Consider the following 15,971-nt stretch of genomic DNA (forward strand, 5'->3'; position numbering starts at 1 on the left):
ACTTTGCCATTTGTGCATATGTAGTTATTATTGTAAAATGCGCTTTTTTCATATCTGGTTCGGTTCCGATCAGTAGTTTACACTAAAATATTCAATGGCCCTGGGCTTCATATAATGAAGATTTCAATGGCTGGGTGTTACCTTTCCACGTCAGTTTTAATCTAGCGTCGTACTACAGTACATGATATATAAGGCATGAAGATGTTATTCTATATATATATATGAAAAAAATACCTTTGGCACTTGGGTCATCAGCCTCATTCAGTTTTGTAACAACAAGATAAATTGCATCTGATGAGAGAAATGTTTGATGTGTGTGGTAAAATTCTTCATCTCCTGCAAAATCCCATAGCAGTAATGTGGCATACTCCTCTTTGTCGGTTAGATCAACTTTGGACTTAGCAGTTTGCATGGCTTCAAAATCCCTTCCTGCTTGTTCAAGTGATTGGTCTGGATGCTGGTTAGTAACTGGCGGATCTCCTGCTTCTTGAGATTTTATTATTTCAGGCTGCTGATATACCGTCCCTGATTTCTTTGATACATCAAAACTCGTTGACGGTGTGTTGTCATTAATTGCAATGTGGGATTCTACTGGTATTTCAACTGTTCCTTTGTTCTGAAGTTTTCCCTCGTATTCTTTCAAAAGTCTTGCTTGGGTTTCAGTTTCTTCATTGTTTCCTATTATTTAAAAATCAAATTTTTTTTTCTGACTTTCTAATACTCTGCTGAAGGTAAATCGGATGTCTTTCTCCATCTTATAATGTGAAATAGCAAAAACAATTGGTCTACGTCCTTTTTAGAATTATGCAAATTTTAAGATAGGATTGTAATTAATTTGTAAGATTTCTATTCTAAAAATGTATTTTATCTTATGAGTTTATTATAACTATTTTTACATATAAGTATTTTTATTTGTATGATTCAATTGTTCAACTTAGCCATATACAATGTATGGGGGTGATTATACAGATTAACCAGCTATTAACATAAAACATGTTGTAAATTTACATATTTTGTTTTGTACATGTTGCAAGGAAACAAGTTCTGTTACCTTTATTTTCCATTTTATTTTCTAAAAATTCTATCGTTTAGTTTACTTTCTATCATTTAAATCTGATTGATAATTGATAATCTATGGAAAGTCTGTAAGTTGTGTACAACCTGAAGCTGGAAAAAAAGTTGAGTGACCCACACTTTTTATAAAAAAAAGTTGACAAATGAATGGTACATGTATGAACTACATTTTTGCGGTCATATAAAACAGTTTATATCTAGATCTGGTGTTCCGTCCTTTTCCTCTTATAGTGGATGTTCTTCCTTCGGTTTTAGTTTGTAACCCAGATCTGTTTTCTTTCAATCGATTTATGACTTTTGAACAGCAGTATACTACTGTTGCCTTTATTTATCGATTTAATTTAGACCCCTATCTCCCCAAAGAAAAAACTGTTTAGTTATATGAAGGTATAAAATAAGCAATAAACAATTACAGAATAAAATTGCCATATGTTATTCCATCCTAACATCTGCAAGTTAAGAACTTCTTAAAGAATGAAGGACCACCAAATTTCTGAAAGGACGAGTTTTTTTCTGTCAGGTTTATGTCTAAGAGAAGAAAAATCAGTTTTTCAAACTATGTTAAAGGTTAAAGTTAGAGACAGATGGACCTAATAGATAACATAAATTGAAATGTCTGTCCTTTTTAACTGATATGATTGAATTTGTTGTTGAATGTCTTTAAGATTAACTGATTGATTGTAATTGCCTACCATTCAGGAGCAAATATTACATGCATGTTCAAGACGAGAACAAATTAACCAGACAATTTATCTTACAACAGAGCACATGCAAACCTCGTAAAATTATGTAACAAGGATTGTAAATGTGCAGAGGGCTTTTGAACATCTGTACAAGAAACGTTAAATTTAAAGTGACTTCGAAGTTATTCATCCCAAACTACCAAACAAACACACCACTTTGGCTCTGGTTTCACTGACGGTCAGAAGAAGACGACTTTTAGAAATAAGGCTAAATAAAATATATGTCTGTTTAAGGTTACATACTTTAAAAAATATTGTGATTGATCAGGCAATTGATTTATATTATTGGCAACACTAACTTCACTTTTGACACGAGTTCAGTTTATTTTTCACTTTGCGACGGAAATAAAATGACTAAGGGTCGGCGCTCAAAATAGGGTGGGTCGGGTAACCGTAAACAGACATATATTATTTTTGGGCCTAACCATGTTTCTATACCCCAGTCATACCTGGGATAATTTCATAATACAGCTACAAAATAAACTTGGCTAGCCACAAAACAAGGTTTAACCTACCATTTCTTTTAAATGAGTCATAATGACCTGTACCAAGTCCGGAATATGGCAAGTGTTATCGAATTGTCCGTTTCTATGTGTGTTGGCATTTGTTTTTGTTGCACTTTTAGAGTTTCTGTTGTTCTTTTATTTTCCTCTTATAGTTGATGTGTTTCCCTCAGTTTTTGTTTGTAACCCGGATTAGTTTTCACTAAATCGATTGGTGACTTTTGAACAGCTGTAAACTATTGTTGCCTTTATCTTTCACAATAAATAATCAATGAAACTGAGGTCAAAGTAGGATAAAACCATTCATGATTACTTCTACTTTTTTGTATATTTTAGGCAATATCCTTTTGACGTGGCTCAGTACTTTTTGTGATTTGGTAAATTTTTGTATTCTTGTCTTTCGTTCTTGCTAATGTGCTTTGTCTATATGCCTGTTTATCTTTGTTGACCTTTTTTGCTTCTTTTATGTGATTAAGTTTATAACATAATGTTGAATGTTGTACCCCTATGTTTGAGATTTTTACAAATTATGTCTGTTTGTTTTATTATACACATCGTTGTCCATGTTGTCAGTATAATGGAATTGCATGTGACTGTCATATCAATCAGAGGTTTAGCTTGCTAATAAATCCACCATTTTCCACATAAGAAAATGTTTGTATCAAGTCAGGAATATGACAATTGCTACCCGTTTGTTTGATGTATTTCAGCTTATATTTTGTTCATTTGCTTCACGACATTTTCTCGGAGTTTGATATTTTTTTTATTTACGATATTTATGATATTTACACCTTGCAATTGTTCTATACACCAAATATAGTTGTTGAATTACTTATAGTAAAGTTAGTATCTAGGACTAGAAGTAATGTTGACCAAAGAAACATGAAAATGAGGTCAACTTCACATGAACCCTACTAAAAAGAAGTTGACCTGGTAGCTTTATTATCTTAGAAAGGGATATAATCACGAAACAACAGAGCCTAAAACAACATACATATGCCAGACTTAAACCTCAGATTATTAGGCATCAGTATACAAGATAATGACAAACTTAACCAGCTCAAATAACCTTTTGATATATAAAGCTTTATAAAAGAGCATTATAAATAGAGCCACTGCTGCATGGAAATTAAAGCATCCTACTTTCTGATTAGGAACAATAAAACCTTAACTTTATATAAGGCATGCCATGGCTTGTTATTCTCAATTGCATCCATCGGTGTCCACGTTTAAAGTTACATTTTTCATTAGAGATTTGATCTAAAAATGAAGTGAACTGGAATTGTTTGATTTATTGTTTAACACATTTGTTGTAATTGTCTTTAACTATAAAAAATCATACCATCTAATTTATTCCATATTCCATCATCAGATTTTGCTTTGCATTTAATTTTGTGAATTTCTATTCCATTTGTACTGGTAACATCTGTAATGTCTTCACCAAACAATCTTTTAATCAATGAGGTCTTTCCTGCCCCTTTCTTTCCAACTACTACCAAACGTATGTCTCTCTTTTTCTCAGATCCTGACTCAAGTAATTTAAGGTACAATTCAACAGATCTTTTGTCAGTCATTAGTTTTATTTCAGTTGGAACTTCATCTACAAAGTCAAAGATATGAAGTTATTTTTATGAAGAAGAACATTATTTTACCAAATTCATTATGATATAAGTAATCTGTTATGCACCTTTTTCATTGTTTGTAAATATTAAATATTTAGGTTTTTTAGCAAAATTAGATGATTAAACAATAGTTAGGGGCCTTTTGAACCTACCGTCAGCATGGTCAGGTGAGGATTTTTGTCAAAGGCTTAATTGTGACTTTGGGATGAAAAACAGCAATAAAGGTGCCTAGCCATTATATCTTTTCCATAAGTAATTAACTGTCATGTTATCTAACATGTATCTTTATGTGCCTCGAAGGTACCACAATTTAAAAATGGTTTTCACATTTTACAGTGAAAATGTCACGCAATTCATGATAGTATTTGTAAAATTTCTTTTCCGAATATATTTCATAATTTGTTGATATCACCCTGACGTTGTTTTCTTAAAAAGCACTGATGTAGTGTAACTGACATCTGTTAAAGCGATTCTGCTCCAACTAGTTTGAGTAGCCATCTTGTATGTGCAGTGAGATAAGGCTTTTTATATATTGATATATTATATACTTTATTTTCAAACACTCAGACACATATTTACATGTGTAACAAGAGGCAAAATACATAGTCATATTAATGGTTACTCAAATCAATGTTAACATAATATCATATAATTTATTGTTTAATTACAATATGTTAACTAATTTCTTAATAAACAGTGATTTTAAAAACTTTTATATTGCAAAATGTAAGCAGAGATGACACTGTCTTTCATCTCTAGGAATTCTATTCCACCTTCCTGTTTCAATTGTTTTTCTAGGTTACAGCATCGCAGCTTAGTAATATTTTTACGATCCGCAGATAAGAGTTTTAATTAAAAAAATTCTTAGCCAAAGTCGATTTTGAAAAGACCGATATATTCCCCCCTCGATGATTTCTACTTTTTGAAAGCTCATTAGAGATTCTTGCATTGATTCGGGTGTTTCTGATAAAATAATAGTATTATCTGCATTCAACAAACGAAATAACTTTACATAGATAGACAAATAGTCATGACATTTGGTCTCGATGCTGTTCAAGTGAAGAACATCATTTCCTAAAAAAGAAGTCTTCAAGATAGTGAAAATGTTAATAATACTCAAATCCAGAAATCTTTGTGTTACTCATTTTTTTAGCACCGACTAAACCATTAAAATGAGGTCAAGGACAATATGCATATGGGTGACAGAAATTTCGTAACATAAAACATCACCTGTATTTAAGCTTTGAAGCATGATAGTCTTCCAGAAGGTGGAACAAGTAATCTGAAAGTATTGCATAGCTATACATAGTCCCCTATCGATTAACAATTCCCTTTAAAAAAACCTAAACACAAACTAAATCATGTAAACTAAGAAAAATGTCAAAGTCAATAAACGATAATTGAGCAGGCGGGGTCAAATAATCTCCATGGCAATGAGATGTGCCAATTCTAATACAACTGCATACCAAATACCTGTGACTTACCACTAGTGATTCACGATTAACTAGATATAATGACAAACTAATACGTCAGATACAGAATACCTATGTCTCAGTTTATGACGTAAGCGAGACAAAAATACCAACTGAATTGGTTATTTCTAATACTTTCTATATTTCTAAATGCTCGTAGAACGCAGCTTGATAAAACTGCAGAGGTCGAACCCTAAACTGTTAAGGTAAGAATAGATACAATATTCAAGCTTGATACAGCTCTGAATTTGGATTTTGATTAAACATTTGACACAACATACACGGTAGTCTACAGTCCAGGGGGACTTTTATCATTTCCTTGCGCCCACGGTGGGCTTGGGCATTGGATCGACATCTTTGTCCACGCCTGCTCACGGGTCCATAGTATAGAGTGGGATTCACGCCCACTGCTGTCCATGGATGATCGGGTAGGGGGGAGGTGTTCCATTAACATAATATTACGGTGAATTAACAGCCATATGTTTATTGATTTGTAAATGTATTGATAGCAGATTTTACACTTCATATACCCATCTGATAATTAAGAATTTTGAATGGTTTTGCATTGTTTTGTGAATAAATTGTTGTGCATTAACTATTTATATAAAGTTAAGTTTGTATTGATTTTACATCAATGGGTTTACATTAATTGAAATTATGTCCAGTTGTCAATTTCAAATTGTTGTCGTATATACTGATCGATGATTGACACGTAGATACAATGTACAATAACCAAGGTGACACTGGATGTATGTCAACAGACTGCAAAGACAGTAGAAATCAAGCCAATGAAATAACATGTGCTGATTAAAGGCATTTCTTGTCATTTTCTTAAAAGTCATAAGTTGGTCACTACATCCTTTACATCATATTTATATGATCCATTTGTCACACAAAATTGATTCAACTCGAACATATTAAACTGTAAATAATTCATGGAAAGACCTTGTTAATTATCGAAAAAAATGACTGCTTATTATATACAAATTCTGTCATGAAAATTTCTTTTATTCGCCAATGAACCACAGTGATTTTCATTCAACATGTTTTGTCCGTATGCAGAAGTTTTAACAATACTTCGGTGATTTTGTAACTTTGATAACAATAAAGCGTTAATTCATTCAAAAGAATAGTCATAAATCAAATAATCACAATCGTTCTATTTGATAGATTACAACATTTCTTCTTGCGTGCAAAGTGGTAGGAAATTCCTAAAAGACCAGTTGAATTTAAAATTAACCACACATCCAACCCTGTGCTCTCAAAACAGATTTTTTTTCGGATTTTTTCCCAATTTGTTGTGTGCACATGTATACACCTCATACGATCACCAATTTTAGCAAAACAGGGCTTCGTTTGTAGAAAAGATATGATAAAGCTTATAACACAATGTTGACTGCGGTACCCCTATTTTTGACATTTTTAACTATTATGTCTGTTTGTTTTCTTCACACATCGTTGTCAATATAATGAAATGACTGTCATACAAGGGGGAGGTTTAGCTAGATGCATGTATAAAACCAGGTTTAATCCACTATTTTCTACATAAGAAAATGCTTGTACCAAGTCAGGAATATGACAGTTGTTATCCATTTGTTTGATGTGTTTGAGCTTTTAAATTTGCCATTTGATAAGGGACTTTCCGTTTTGAATTTTCCACGGAGTTCAGTATCATTGTGATTTTACTTTTTATCTGTTTTCTTGGACACTTCTGACGTGTATTTGGGCCTTCATATGAGGGTGTGGATAGAGTTTACAAAATAGAGAAAAATGGCCAAAAACTAATGAATAGAGAAAACTAGAGGCTCTAAATATCCTGTGTCGCTCACATAGGTATATGTCCATACTCAGCAATAGACTCTCTCCAACATTGTAGACAAGAATAGAATTCATGACAAACATTTCTTTTTTATTGATCTTATATTGGTGATCTTTTTGTTTGATTAGTGTCTCTCTATCTTCTTTGGTTTTTGCTCAAAACACAAAAAAAGGTGAAATAATAATGTGTCCATACTGTACACGGATGCCCCACTCGCACTTTTTTTTCTATGATCAGTGGACCATGAAATTTGGATCAAAACTATAATTTGGCATGAAAATTAGAAAGATCTAACATAGGAAACATGTGTACTAAGTTTCAAGTTGATTAAACTTTGGGCCAGGTGAGCTAAAAAAGCAAAGAAATTAGAACAGTTGTTTGAGCAAGTATTAATAATAAATATGGAACATAAAAGCATTGCCTGTCACTAGATCTTCCATCAAATTCTTCATTTTCCATCAAAATTTGATGGAAAGTTGATGGTACTTGATGGACTACCATTCCAAGACAAATAAATGCATCAAAGGATGATGGATTTATTTGGCTTGATATTTTTTTATGGAAGATTTGATGGCATTTTTCCCCCCTTATGGAAAATATGATGACATTTTCTCCATCTGATGGTTATAAATAGGATGGAAATGTTAAAGTTTTGATGGCAATTGGACCTTAAATATTTCTGTGATGGAAAGTAGGATGGAATTTGGACTTAGAATATTTTGTTTATGGAAATTGTGATGGTTATTTGGACTCTGTCATTTTGCTTCATGGGAAAAGTCTTAGAAATTTTCAGCAAAATCGTGTCTGTTATTATAACGTCATCCATTACAGAAATGAAAAATTTTTTTGCAACATTCTTACAATATTGTAACTGCAACAATATTTGTTTAAGAGAAAATTGCAAAAATAGCAGCAATCTGCAATGTTGAAAGAAAGAGTTTGTTTGCTAGAAAGTTGTAAGATCTTTTTCTTAATCATATTTAGGAATAACTATTTGCAATGTCAGACACGATAGGTTGCACGGATGTTTCAAGCATTTGTCTTTTAAAATATTACACCTGATTATTTTTCAAAGATTACGCCCACTGCTAATTTCCACGAAAAATCGGGTGGGCAGAAGTAGTTCAATTAACGTTATATATAACAGTGAATTAGCTGCTATATCATTTTTTTTAAATGTGGCCCTACAACAAGAATTGATAGACCCAGAAAGAAGTCTGTTAAATATTTTGTAATGAACAATAACTATTAAGAGATCATAATTTTTATTGATATAATAATAACAACCAATCCAACACGCATCGTTTTAGTTTAATTCGTCATATTTCAATGTAATAACACACAAAAAATTACATGCATCCTGGACTCATCAAAATCTATTGAGACTCACCATTCCTAGTGAGAACCCTGCTATATGTTTATTGAATTGTAAATGAAATGATATCAACTTGTATCAGTTTTTACACTTCATGTACCCATCTGTTAATAAAGAATTGTTAAATTGTTTGCATTGTTTTGTGAATAAATTAGTGTGTCTTTGCTTAATTGTGTATCTTAAGTTCAATTTGTATTGATTTCACGATGAATGGGGTTTTTTTTCTCTGTTTTCTCGGAAACATATATTTATTTGTCTTATTTATATTCTATCAATCAAGTCATTCTTTCCATCAGTATTTTTTTTCTCTATTCGTTTAATTGTTAATATTGCTAAAATCTAATGTTGCACATTAATTTGGAAAAAAAGGTGTATTCTATTCTATATATTAGATTTACAACGGACGGACTAGTAAAGAAATCAAGCTTATTTCGAATATAATTGAAATTACAATAGTCAATAGTAATTGCCAAAGGGTCTATAGACATTAGACATTATTTTATTTACCAATCATGGGCCTTGTCAGGCAAGATACAAAAAAGCCTATATATAGGGTGTGGGTGGAGTATACAGAATACAGAACAATGGCAAAAAAATAATGAATAGAGAAAAATAGGCAATAAAATGATCCGCAGGGCGCAGCTTGATACGACCGCAGAGGTCGAACCCTGAACAGTTGGGGCAAGTATGGACACAACAATCAAGCTTGATACAGCTCTGAATTTGGATTGTGATGGAATATTTGACACAGCATAGGTTTCTGACACAGAATGAATGTATTCTAAGATCTTAAAAATTATAAATTGGACATTTACCTATTATGGTCCAATATCCAAAATATAAATACATGGTTATATAGTTTCATCATATCAAAGAACCCCAAGAATTCAATTTTTTATGAAATCAGAGAAAGTTTAATTTTGGACCCTTTTGACCTCAATGTTGACCAATTTGATAACGGGGCCCAAAAATCAAAAATCTAAATAAGTCGTTCTCAAGTTACGGTGCGACATGTTTACGCCGGACAGATGGACAGACGGACGGACGGACAGACAGACGGACGGACGGACGGACAGACGGACGGACGGACGTGATACCAATATATGACTGCAATTTTTTGCAGTCGTATAAACCATGAGAACACAAGCTTTTAATCCTATATGAATGTGATAAGTAAAAAAGCATATATTATATTTGCGAAAAGAAGACTGTTACTTTCCCCTACAGAAAACTAGAGGCTCTAAAGAGCCTGTGTCGCTCACCTTGGTCTATGTGAATATTAAACAAAGGAAGAAGATGGATTCATGACAAAATTGTGTTTTGGTGATGTGATGTGTTTGTACATCTTACTTTACTGAATATTCTTGCTGCTAACAATTATCTCTATCTATAATGAATTTGGGCCAGTAGTTTCAGTGGACAATTTTAGTAAAAATTTACAAATTTTATGAAAATTGTTAAAAATTGACTCTAAAGAACAATAACTCCTTAGGGGGTCAATTGACCATTTTGGTCATGTTGACTTATTTTTAGGTCTTACTTGGCTGTACATTATTGCTGTTTACAGTTTATCTCTATCTATAATAACATTCAAGATAATAACCAAAAACAGCAAAATTTCCTTAAAATTACCAATTCAGGGGCAGCAACCCAACAACGGGTTCTCTGATCCATCTGAAAATTTCAGGGCAGATAAGTCGTTCTCAAGTTACGGTGCGACATGTTTACGCCGGACAGATGGACAGACGGACGGACAGACAGACGGACGGACGGACGGACGGACAGACGGACACGGGACATTTGTATACCATAATACGTCCCGTCAAAATTTTGACGGGCGTATAAAAATCTAAATACATGTTTAGATTCAGCATATCGAAGAACCCCAAGAATTCAATTTTTGTTAAAATCAATCTAAGTTTAATTTTGGACGGTTTGGACATTAATGTAGACCCATTTGAAAACGGGACCAAAAATTAAGAATCTAAATACATGGTGAGATTCGGCATATCAAAGAACCCAAATAATTTAATTTTTGATGAAATCAAACAAAGATTAATTTTGGGCACTTTGGACCTCAATGTGGACTAATTTAAAAAGGGGGCCCAAAATTCAAATCTTAATACGCGGTTAGATTTAGCATTTTAAAAAACAGGAAGAATTCAAGAATAAAACCCCATTGAAATTGGTCAAGAAATAAGCAATTTATACAAAGTATTAGAAAAGTATTGTTTTCGGCCCCTAATTCCTAAACAGTTGGGGCCAAAACCCCCAAAATCAATCCCAACCTTCCATTTTTGGTATGGAACCTTTATGGTACAATTTCAGAAAGATCCATACACTTACACACAAGTTATTGTCTGGAAACTAGAAAAATGCTTATATTGACCCCTTCTTATTCCCTAAATTCCTAAACTGTTGGGACCAAAACCCGTTACCCCCAAAATCAATCCCAACCTTCCCTTTGTAGTTTCAAACCTTGTGTTTGAATTTCATAGAGGTCCATTCACTTAAACTAAAATTATTGTCCAGAAACTAATGGTCTTCGGACGACAAGGACAACAACGACGTGATACCAATATATGACTGCAATTTTTTGCAGTCGTATAAACCATGAGAACACAAGCTTTTAATCCTATATGAATGTGATAAGTAAAAAAGCATATATTATATTTGCGAAAAGAAGACTGTTACTTTCCCCTACAGAAAACTAGAGGCTCTAAAGAGCCTGTGTCGCTCACCTTGGTCTATGTGAATATTAAACAAAGGAAGAAGATGGATTCATGACAAAATTGTGTTTTGGTGATGTGATGTGTTTGTACATCTTACTTTACTGAATATTCTTGCTGCTAACAATTATCTCTATCTATAATGAATTTGGCCCAGTAGTTTCAGTGGACAATTTTAGTAAAAATTTACAAATTTTATGAAAATTGTTAAAAATTGACTCTAAAGAACAATAACTCCTTAGGGGGTCAATTGACCATTTTGGTCATGTTGACTTATTTTTAGGTCTTACTTGGCTGTACATTATTGCTGTTTACAGTTTATCTCTATCTATAATAACATTCAAGATAATAACCAAAAACAGCAAAATTTCCTTAAAATTACCAATTCAGGGGCAGCAACCCAACAACGGGTTCTCTGATCCATCTGAAAATTTCAGGGCAGATAGATCATGACCTGATTAACAATTTAACCCCATCAATTTGCTCTAAATGCTTTGGTTTTTGAGTTATAAGACATTATTGCCGTTCAGAGTTTACCTCATGATCTATAATAATGTTCAAGATAACAACCAAAAACGGCAAAATTTCCTTAAAATTACCAATTTAGAGGCAGCAACCGAACAACGGGTTCTCCGATTCAGTTATGTTATATGTTATTCAGACTCTCTCTAGACTTTACGTATGATATGTAATAAGATCAGATAACACAGAGAAACATTTAGACCTTTCCATAGAATTTGACCAATCGGAAACCGAGATATATAAAGAGAGTGTGAAGATACCTTTTACTGCGAGACGTGTGTTTCCAATTTGGTGTCGGTAGACAAAATATCTACGATTGACATACTTGGGTGTGATTGCTACGGATAATTCCGACAACAAAAGTAGACGTGTTATACACCATTGTGTATAAAAATCAATTTAGATATACGACATAACAAGTTTTAGCGGTGTTGACAACCAAGAAATCGGCATATAACTGAATTTCACAACCGGCTGTCATTTTTCAAAATTAGGGTTAAGAACCTTGTGTTATATATACTAAGGTCTATAGGGAAAAAATTCTGAGACAAGTGCCTTGTGAATACAATGTCTTTTATAAATCTTTGAAAAAAAATGAATTATTTCCCTTTGAAAAGAAATCTAGTAATTAATAAGTATTTCAACAAAATTTAATTCTAGGGAAAGGGCTTTAACTGAACAAGGAGAAAAGCTAAAATCGTGAAAATCGAACTTGACCTGTAACTTGTCATGATAAAACAATACACTAAATATCAAATCAATATCTTCAAGCATGAAAAAAAAGTCTGGAAAACTGATTTGCTGGACTGACGGATGGACAGACAGACGGACAGAGTGCAAACCTAATGTCCCCTTTGACTTCGTCGGTAGGGGACTAAAAATCTGAAGGGTTATTTCCCTTTGAACATAACTATGGCTTACCATAGCATTCTAACATTACATATATAATTATTAATAATGTAATTAACTTCAAACTGTCTAATAATATTAATTATAATCATCACCACTTAAGAAATAGATTTTTTTCAATAAATCTGTCACTTCAATTTTTATTGCAAGATAAGACATTTACCTTTAGCTTAGTCATAATATGATAACAATATACAAGAGTGCACACACTGAAATGGCTCGCCTTCTTTACTAATCATTGATACTATGTTGATAGTCCTAAGTATAAAGCTTTATCACAACTGTCACATAAACTTAACATCAACCAAGATAGCTAAACAAAGGCCAATGAACCATGAAAATGAGGTCAAGGTCAGATGAACCATGCCAGGCAGACATGTACAGCTAAAAAGCTTCCATACAACAAATATAGTTGACCTATTACTTATAGTTCAAGAAAAATAGACCAAAACACAAAAACTTAACACTGTGCAATGAACCGTGCAATTCAGGTCTGACATGGTCAAATAAACCTGTGGGACTGACATACAGATCATAATATATTTCCATACACCAAATATAGTTGACCTTTGGCATATTATATTAGATAAAAAGACCAAAACTTAAAAACTTAACTTTGACCACTGAACCATGAAAATGAGGTCAAGGTCAGATGACATCTGCCCGCTAGACATGTACACCTTACAATCATTCCATACAACAAATATAGTAGACCTATTGCATAAAGTATGAGAAAAACTGACCAAAACACAAAAACTTAACTATAACCACTGAACCATGAAAATGAGGTCAAGGTCAGATGACACCTGCCAGTTGGACATGTACACCTTCCAGTCCTTCCATACACCAAATATACTAGCCCTATAGCTTATAGTATCTGAGATATGGACTTGACCACCAAAACTTAACCTTGTTCACTGATCCATGAAATGAGGTCGAGGTCAAGTGAAAACTGTCTGACGGGCATGAGGACCTTGCAAGGTACGCACATACCAAATATAGTTATCCTATTACTTATAATAAGAGAGAATTCAACGTTACAAAAATTCTGAACTTTTTTTTCAAGTGGTCACTGAACCATGAAAATGAGGTCAAGGACATGGGACATGTGACTGACGGAAACTTCGTAACATGAGGCATCTATATACAAAATATGAAGCATCCAGGTCTTCCACCTTCTAAAATATATAGCTTTTAAGAAGTGAGCTAACACCGCCGCCGCCGTAGCCGCCGCCGGATCACTATCCCTATGTCGAGCTTTCTGCAACAAAAGTTGCAGGCTCGACAAAAAAACAATACTTGCAATATGGTGACCTGTAGTTGTTAATTTCTGTATCATTTGGTCTCTTGCAGAGAGTTGTCTCATTGGCAAGCAGACCTTATGATGGCTTATCTTCTTCTTTTTATTGATTGCATTTGAATAAGCTTTTTTCAACTTAACAAAAACACAGGATACAAACCCAATGAGTGTACATTGGCCTATCAGATGGTGTCTCATGTTTAGAGTCTGATGAGACTGGCATTGATGAAAACTAGAACCTAATTCCTGTGACCATGGTGACATGACTAGTTTCGCAGTTGTACTTGACTCATAAATTTGAAAAGTATTTTAAAAGAAATAAATCAAATTCTGTTATATTGTTTAAATTCGTTTTGCTCCTTTAATCAACTAAAAATATAAAAAGGTTACTTTTAATTGAAATTTTTTGGACAAGTAACAATTTCATTCGGACAAGTAAATTTTGGTATGTACTTGTCCTACAAGACAAGTTGAAAAAAAAGTTATTGTAGAGGCCTGGTAACATAAATATGGGCTGTATCAGGCACTAGCATCATAAAGTCATGCTAAAATACTGAAATCTTTACAATTTTAGAATTTGAGTTAATTTTTAGACAGTTTCCGTCTTAAATGGAAGTGGCCGCATTTGTGTTCATTCTTAATATTTAAATGTAAGTTGTATTTGATGATAATACATAACTTATATAAAGTTGAGGATGAACATGGATGAGGCCAATTTCATTTTTGACAAAAGCCATTAGAAAAATTACATATTACGGCATATTTGATAGATTTTTAGTATTTAAGCTTGAATTGAGCATCTTTGATGACTTAATCAGTTAAAATATTTCATATTAACTAATTGAATCTATTAAAGTAGACACAAGAGTGTTAATAAAATTAACGGTAACAATTCTCTTGCACCAGATGCGCATTTCGACAATACATGTCTCTTAAACTAGAGGCTCTTAAGAGCCTGTGTCGCTCACCTCGGTCTATGTGCATATTAAACAAAGGACACAGATGGATTCATGACAAAATTGTTTTTTGGTGATGGTGATGTGTTTGTAGATCATACTTTACTGAACATTCTTGCTTCTTACATTTATCTCAATTTATAATGAACTTCACTCAGGTCCATTAGTTACAGAGGAAAATATTTTGTTAAAATTTACAAAAAATTTACAAAATTTACAAAATTATTAAAAATTGACTATAAAGGGCAATAACTCCTTAAGGGGTCAACTGACCTTTTAAGTCATGTTGACTTATTTGTGGATCTTACTTTGCTGAACATTATTGCTGTTTACAGTTTATCTCTATCTATAATAATATTCAAGATAGTAACCAAAAACAGCAAAATTTCCTTAAAAAATTCCAATTCAGGGCCGGGGCAGCAACCAAATAACCAGTTGTCGGATTCATCTGAAAATTTTAGGACAGATAGATCTTGACTTGCAAAACAATTTAACCCCCATGTCTGAATTACTTTTAATGCTCTGGTTTCAGAGTTATAAGCCAAAATCTACATTTTACCCTTATGTTCTATTTTTAGCCATGGTGGCCATCTTGGTTGGTTGGCAGGGTCATCGCACACATTTTTTAAACTAAATACCTCAATGATGATTCTGGCCAAGTATGGTTTAATTTGGACCACTAGTTTTAGAGAAGATTTTTGTAAAAGAAAAAATTACGAAAAATTGGTAAAAAATGACTATAAGGCGTAAATTAAAATATTGTTTGTTTGCCCTTGACCGACCGACCCTATAAATTCTTTCCACTTGAAAATCTTTTATTTGTATTTATCAGCAATATTTAATTTTATTTTATTTTTCCGTTCCTACAATAAATCTTATATTTGTATTTCCCGCTCAAAACTTTTTTACCGGAATCCTCGGGTTTTATCTTTCCCTTATAAGGTCTA

The 15,971-nt window shown here is 33.0% G+C and overlaps 2 protein-coding genes across 4 annotated transcripts in view; both read right to left on the bottom strand.

Moving 5' to 3' along the window:
- LOC143054433 (ficolin-2-like) overlaps positions 1 to 15,971 on the bottom strand; it is a 218,519-nt gene that overhangs the window by 102,882 nt on the left and 99,666 nt on the right. The window lies entirely within an intron of this gene.
- Positions 1 to 15,971, bottom strand: part of LOC143054430 (uncharacterized) — a 76,418-nt gene that overhangs the window by 30,851 nt on the left and 29,596 nt on the right. For both annotated transcript variants that reach the window (XM_076227435.1, XM_076227434.1), the window contains 2 exons: positions 3,663 to 3,920; positions 235 to 678 (listed from right to left, as the gene is read on the bottom strand). In XM_076227435.1, coding sequence (XP_076083550.1) covers positions 235 to 678; positions 3,663 to 3,920 — 702 coding nt within the window. The remainder of the gene's footprint in view (positions 1 to 234; positions 679 to 3,662; positions 3,921 to 15,971) is intronic.

This window comes from Mytilus galloprovincialis, chromosome 12 (genome assembly GCF_965363235.1).
Source record: "Mytilus galloprovincialis chromosome 12, xbMytGall1.hap1.1, whole genome shotgun sequence".
Taxonomy (NCBI): Eukaryota; Metazoa; Mollusca; class Bivalvia; order Mytilida; family Mytilidae; genus Mytilus; species Mytilus galloprovincialis.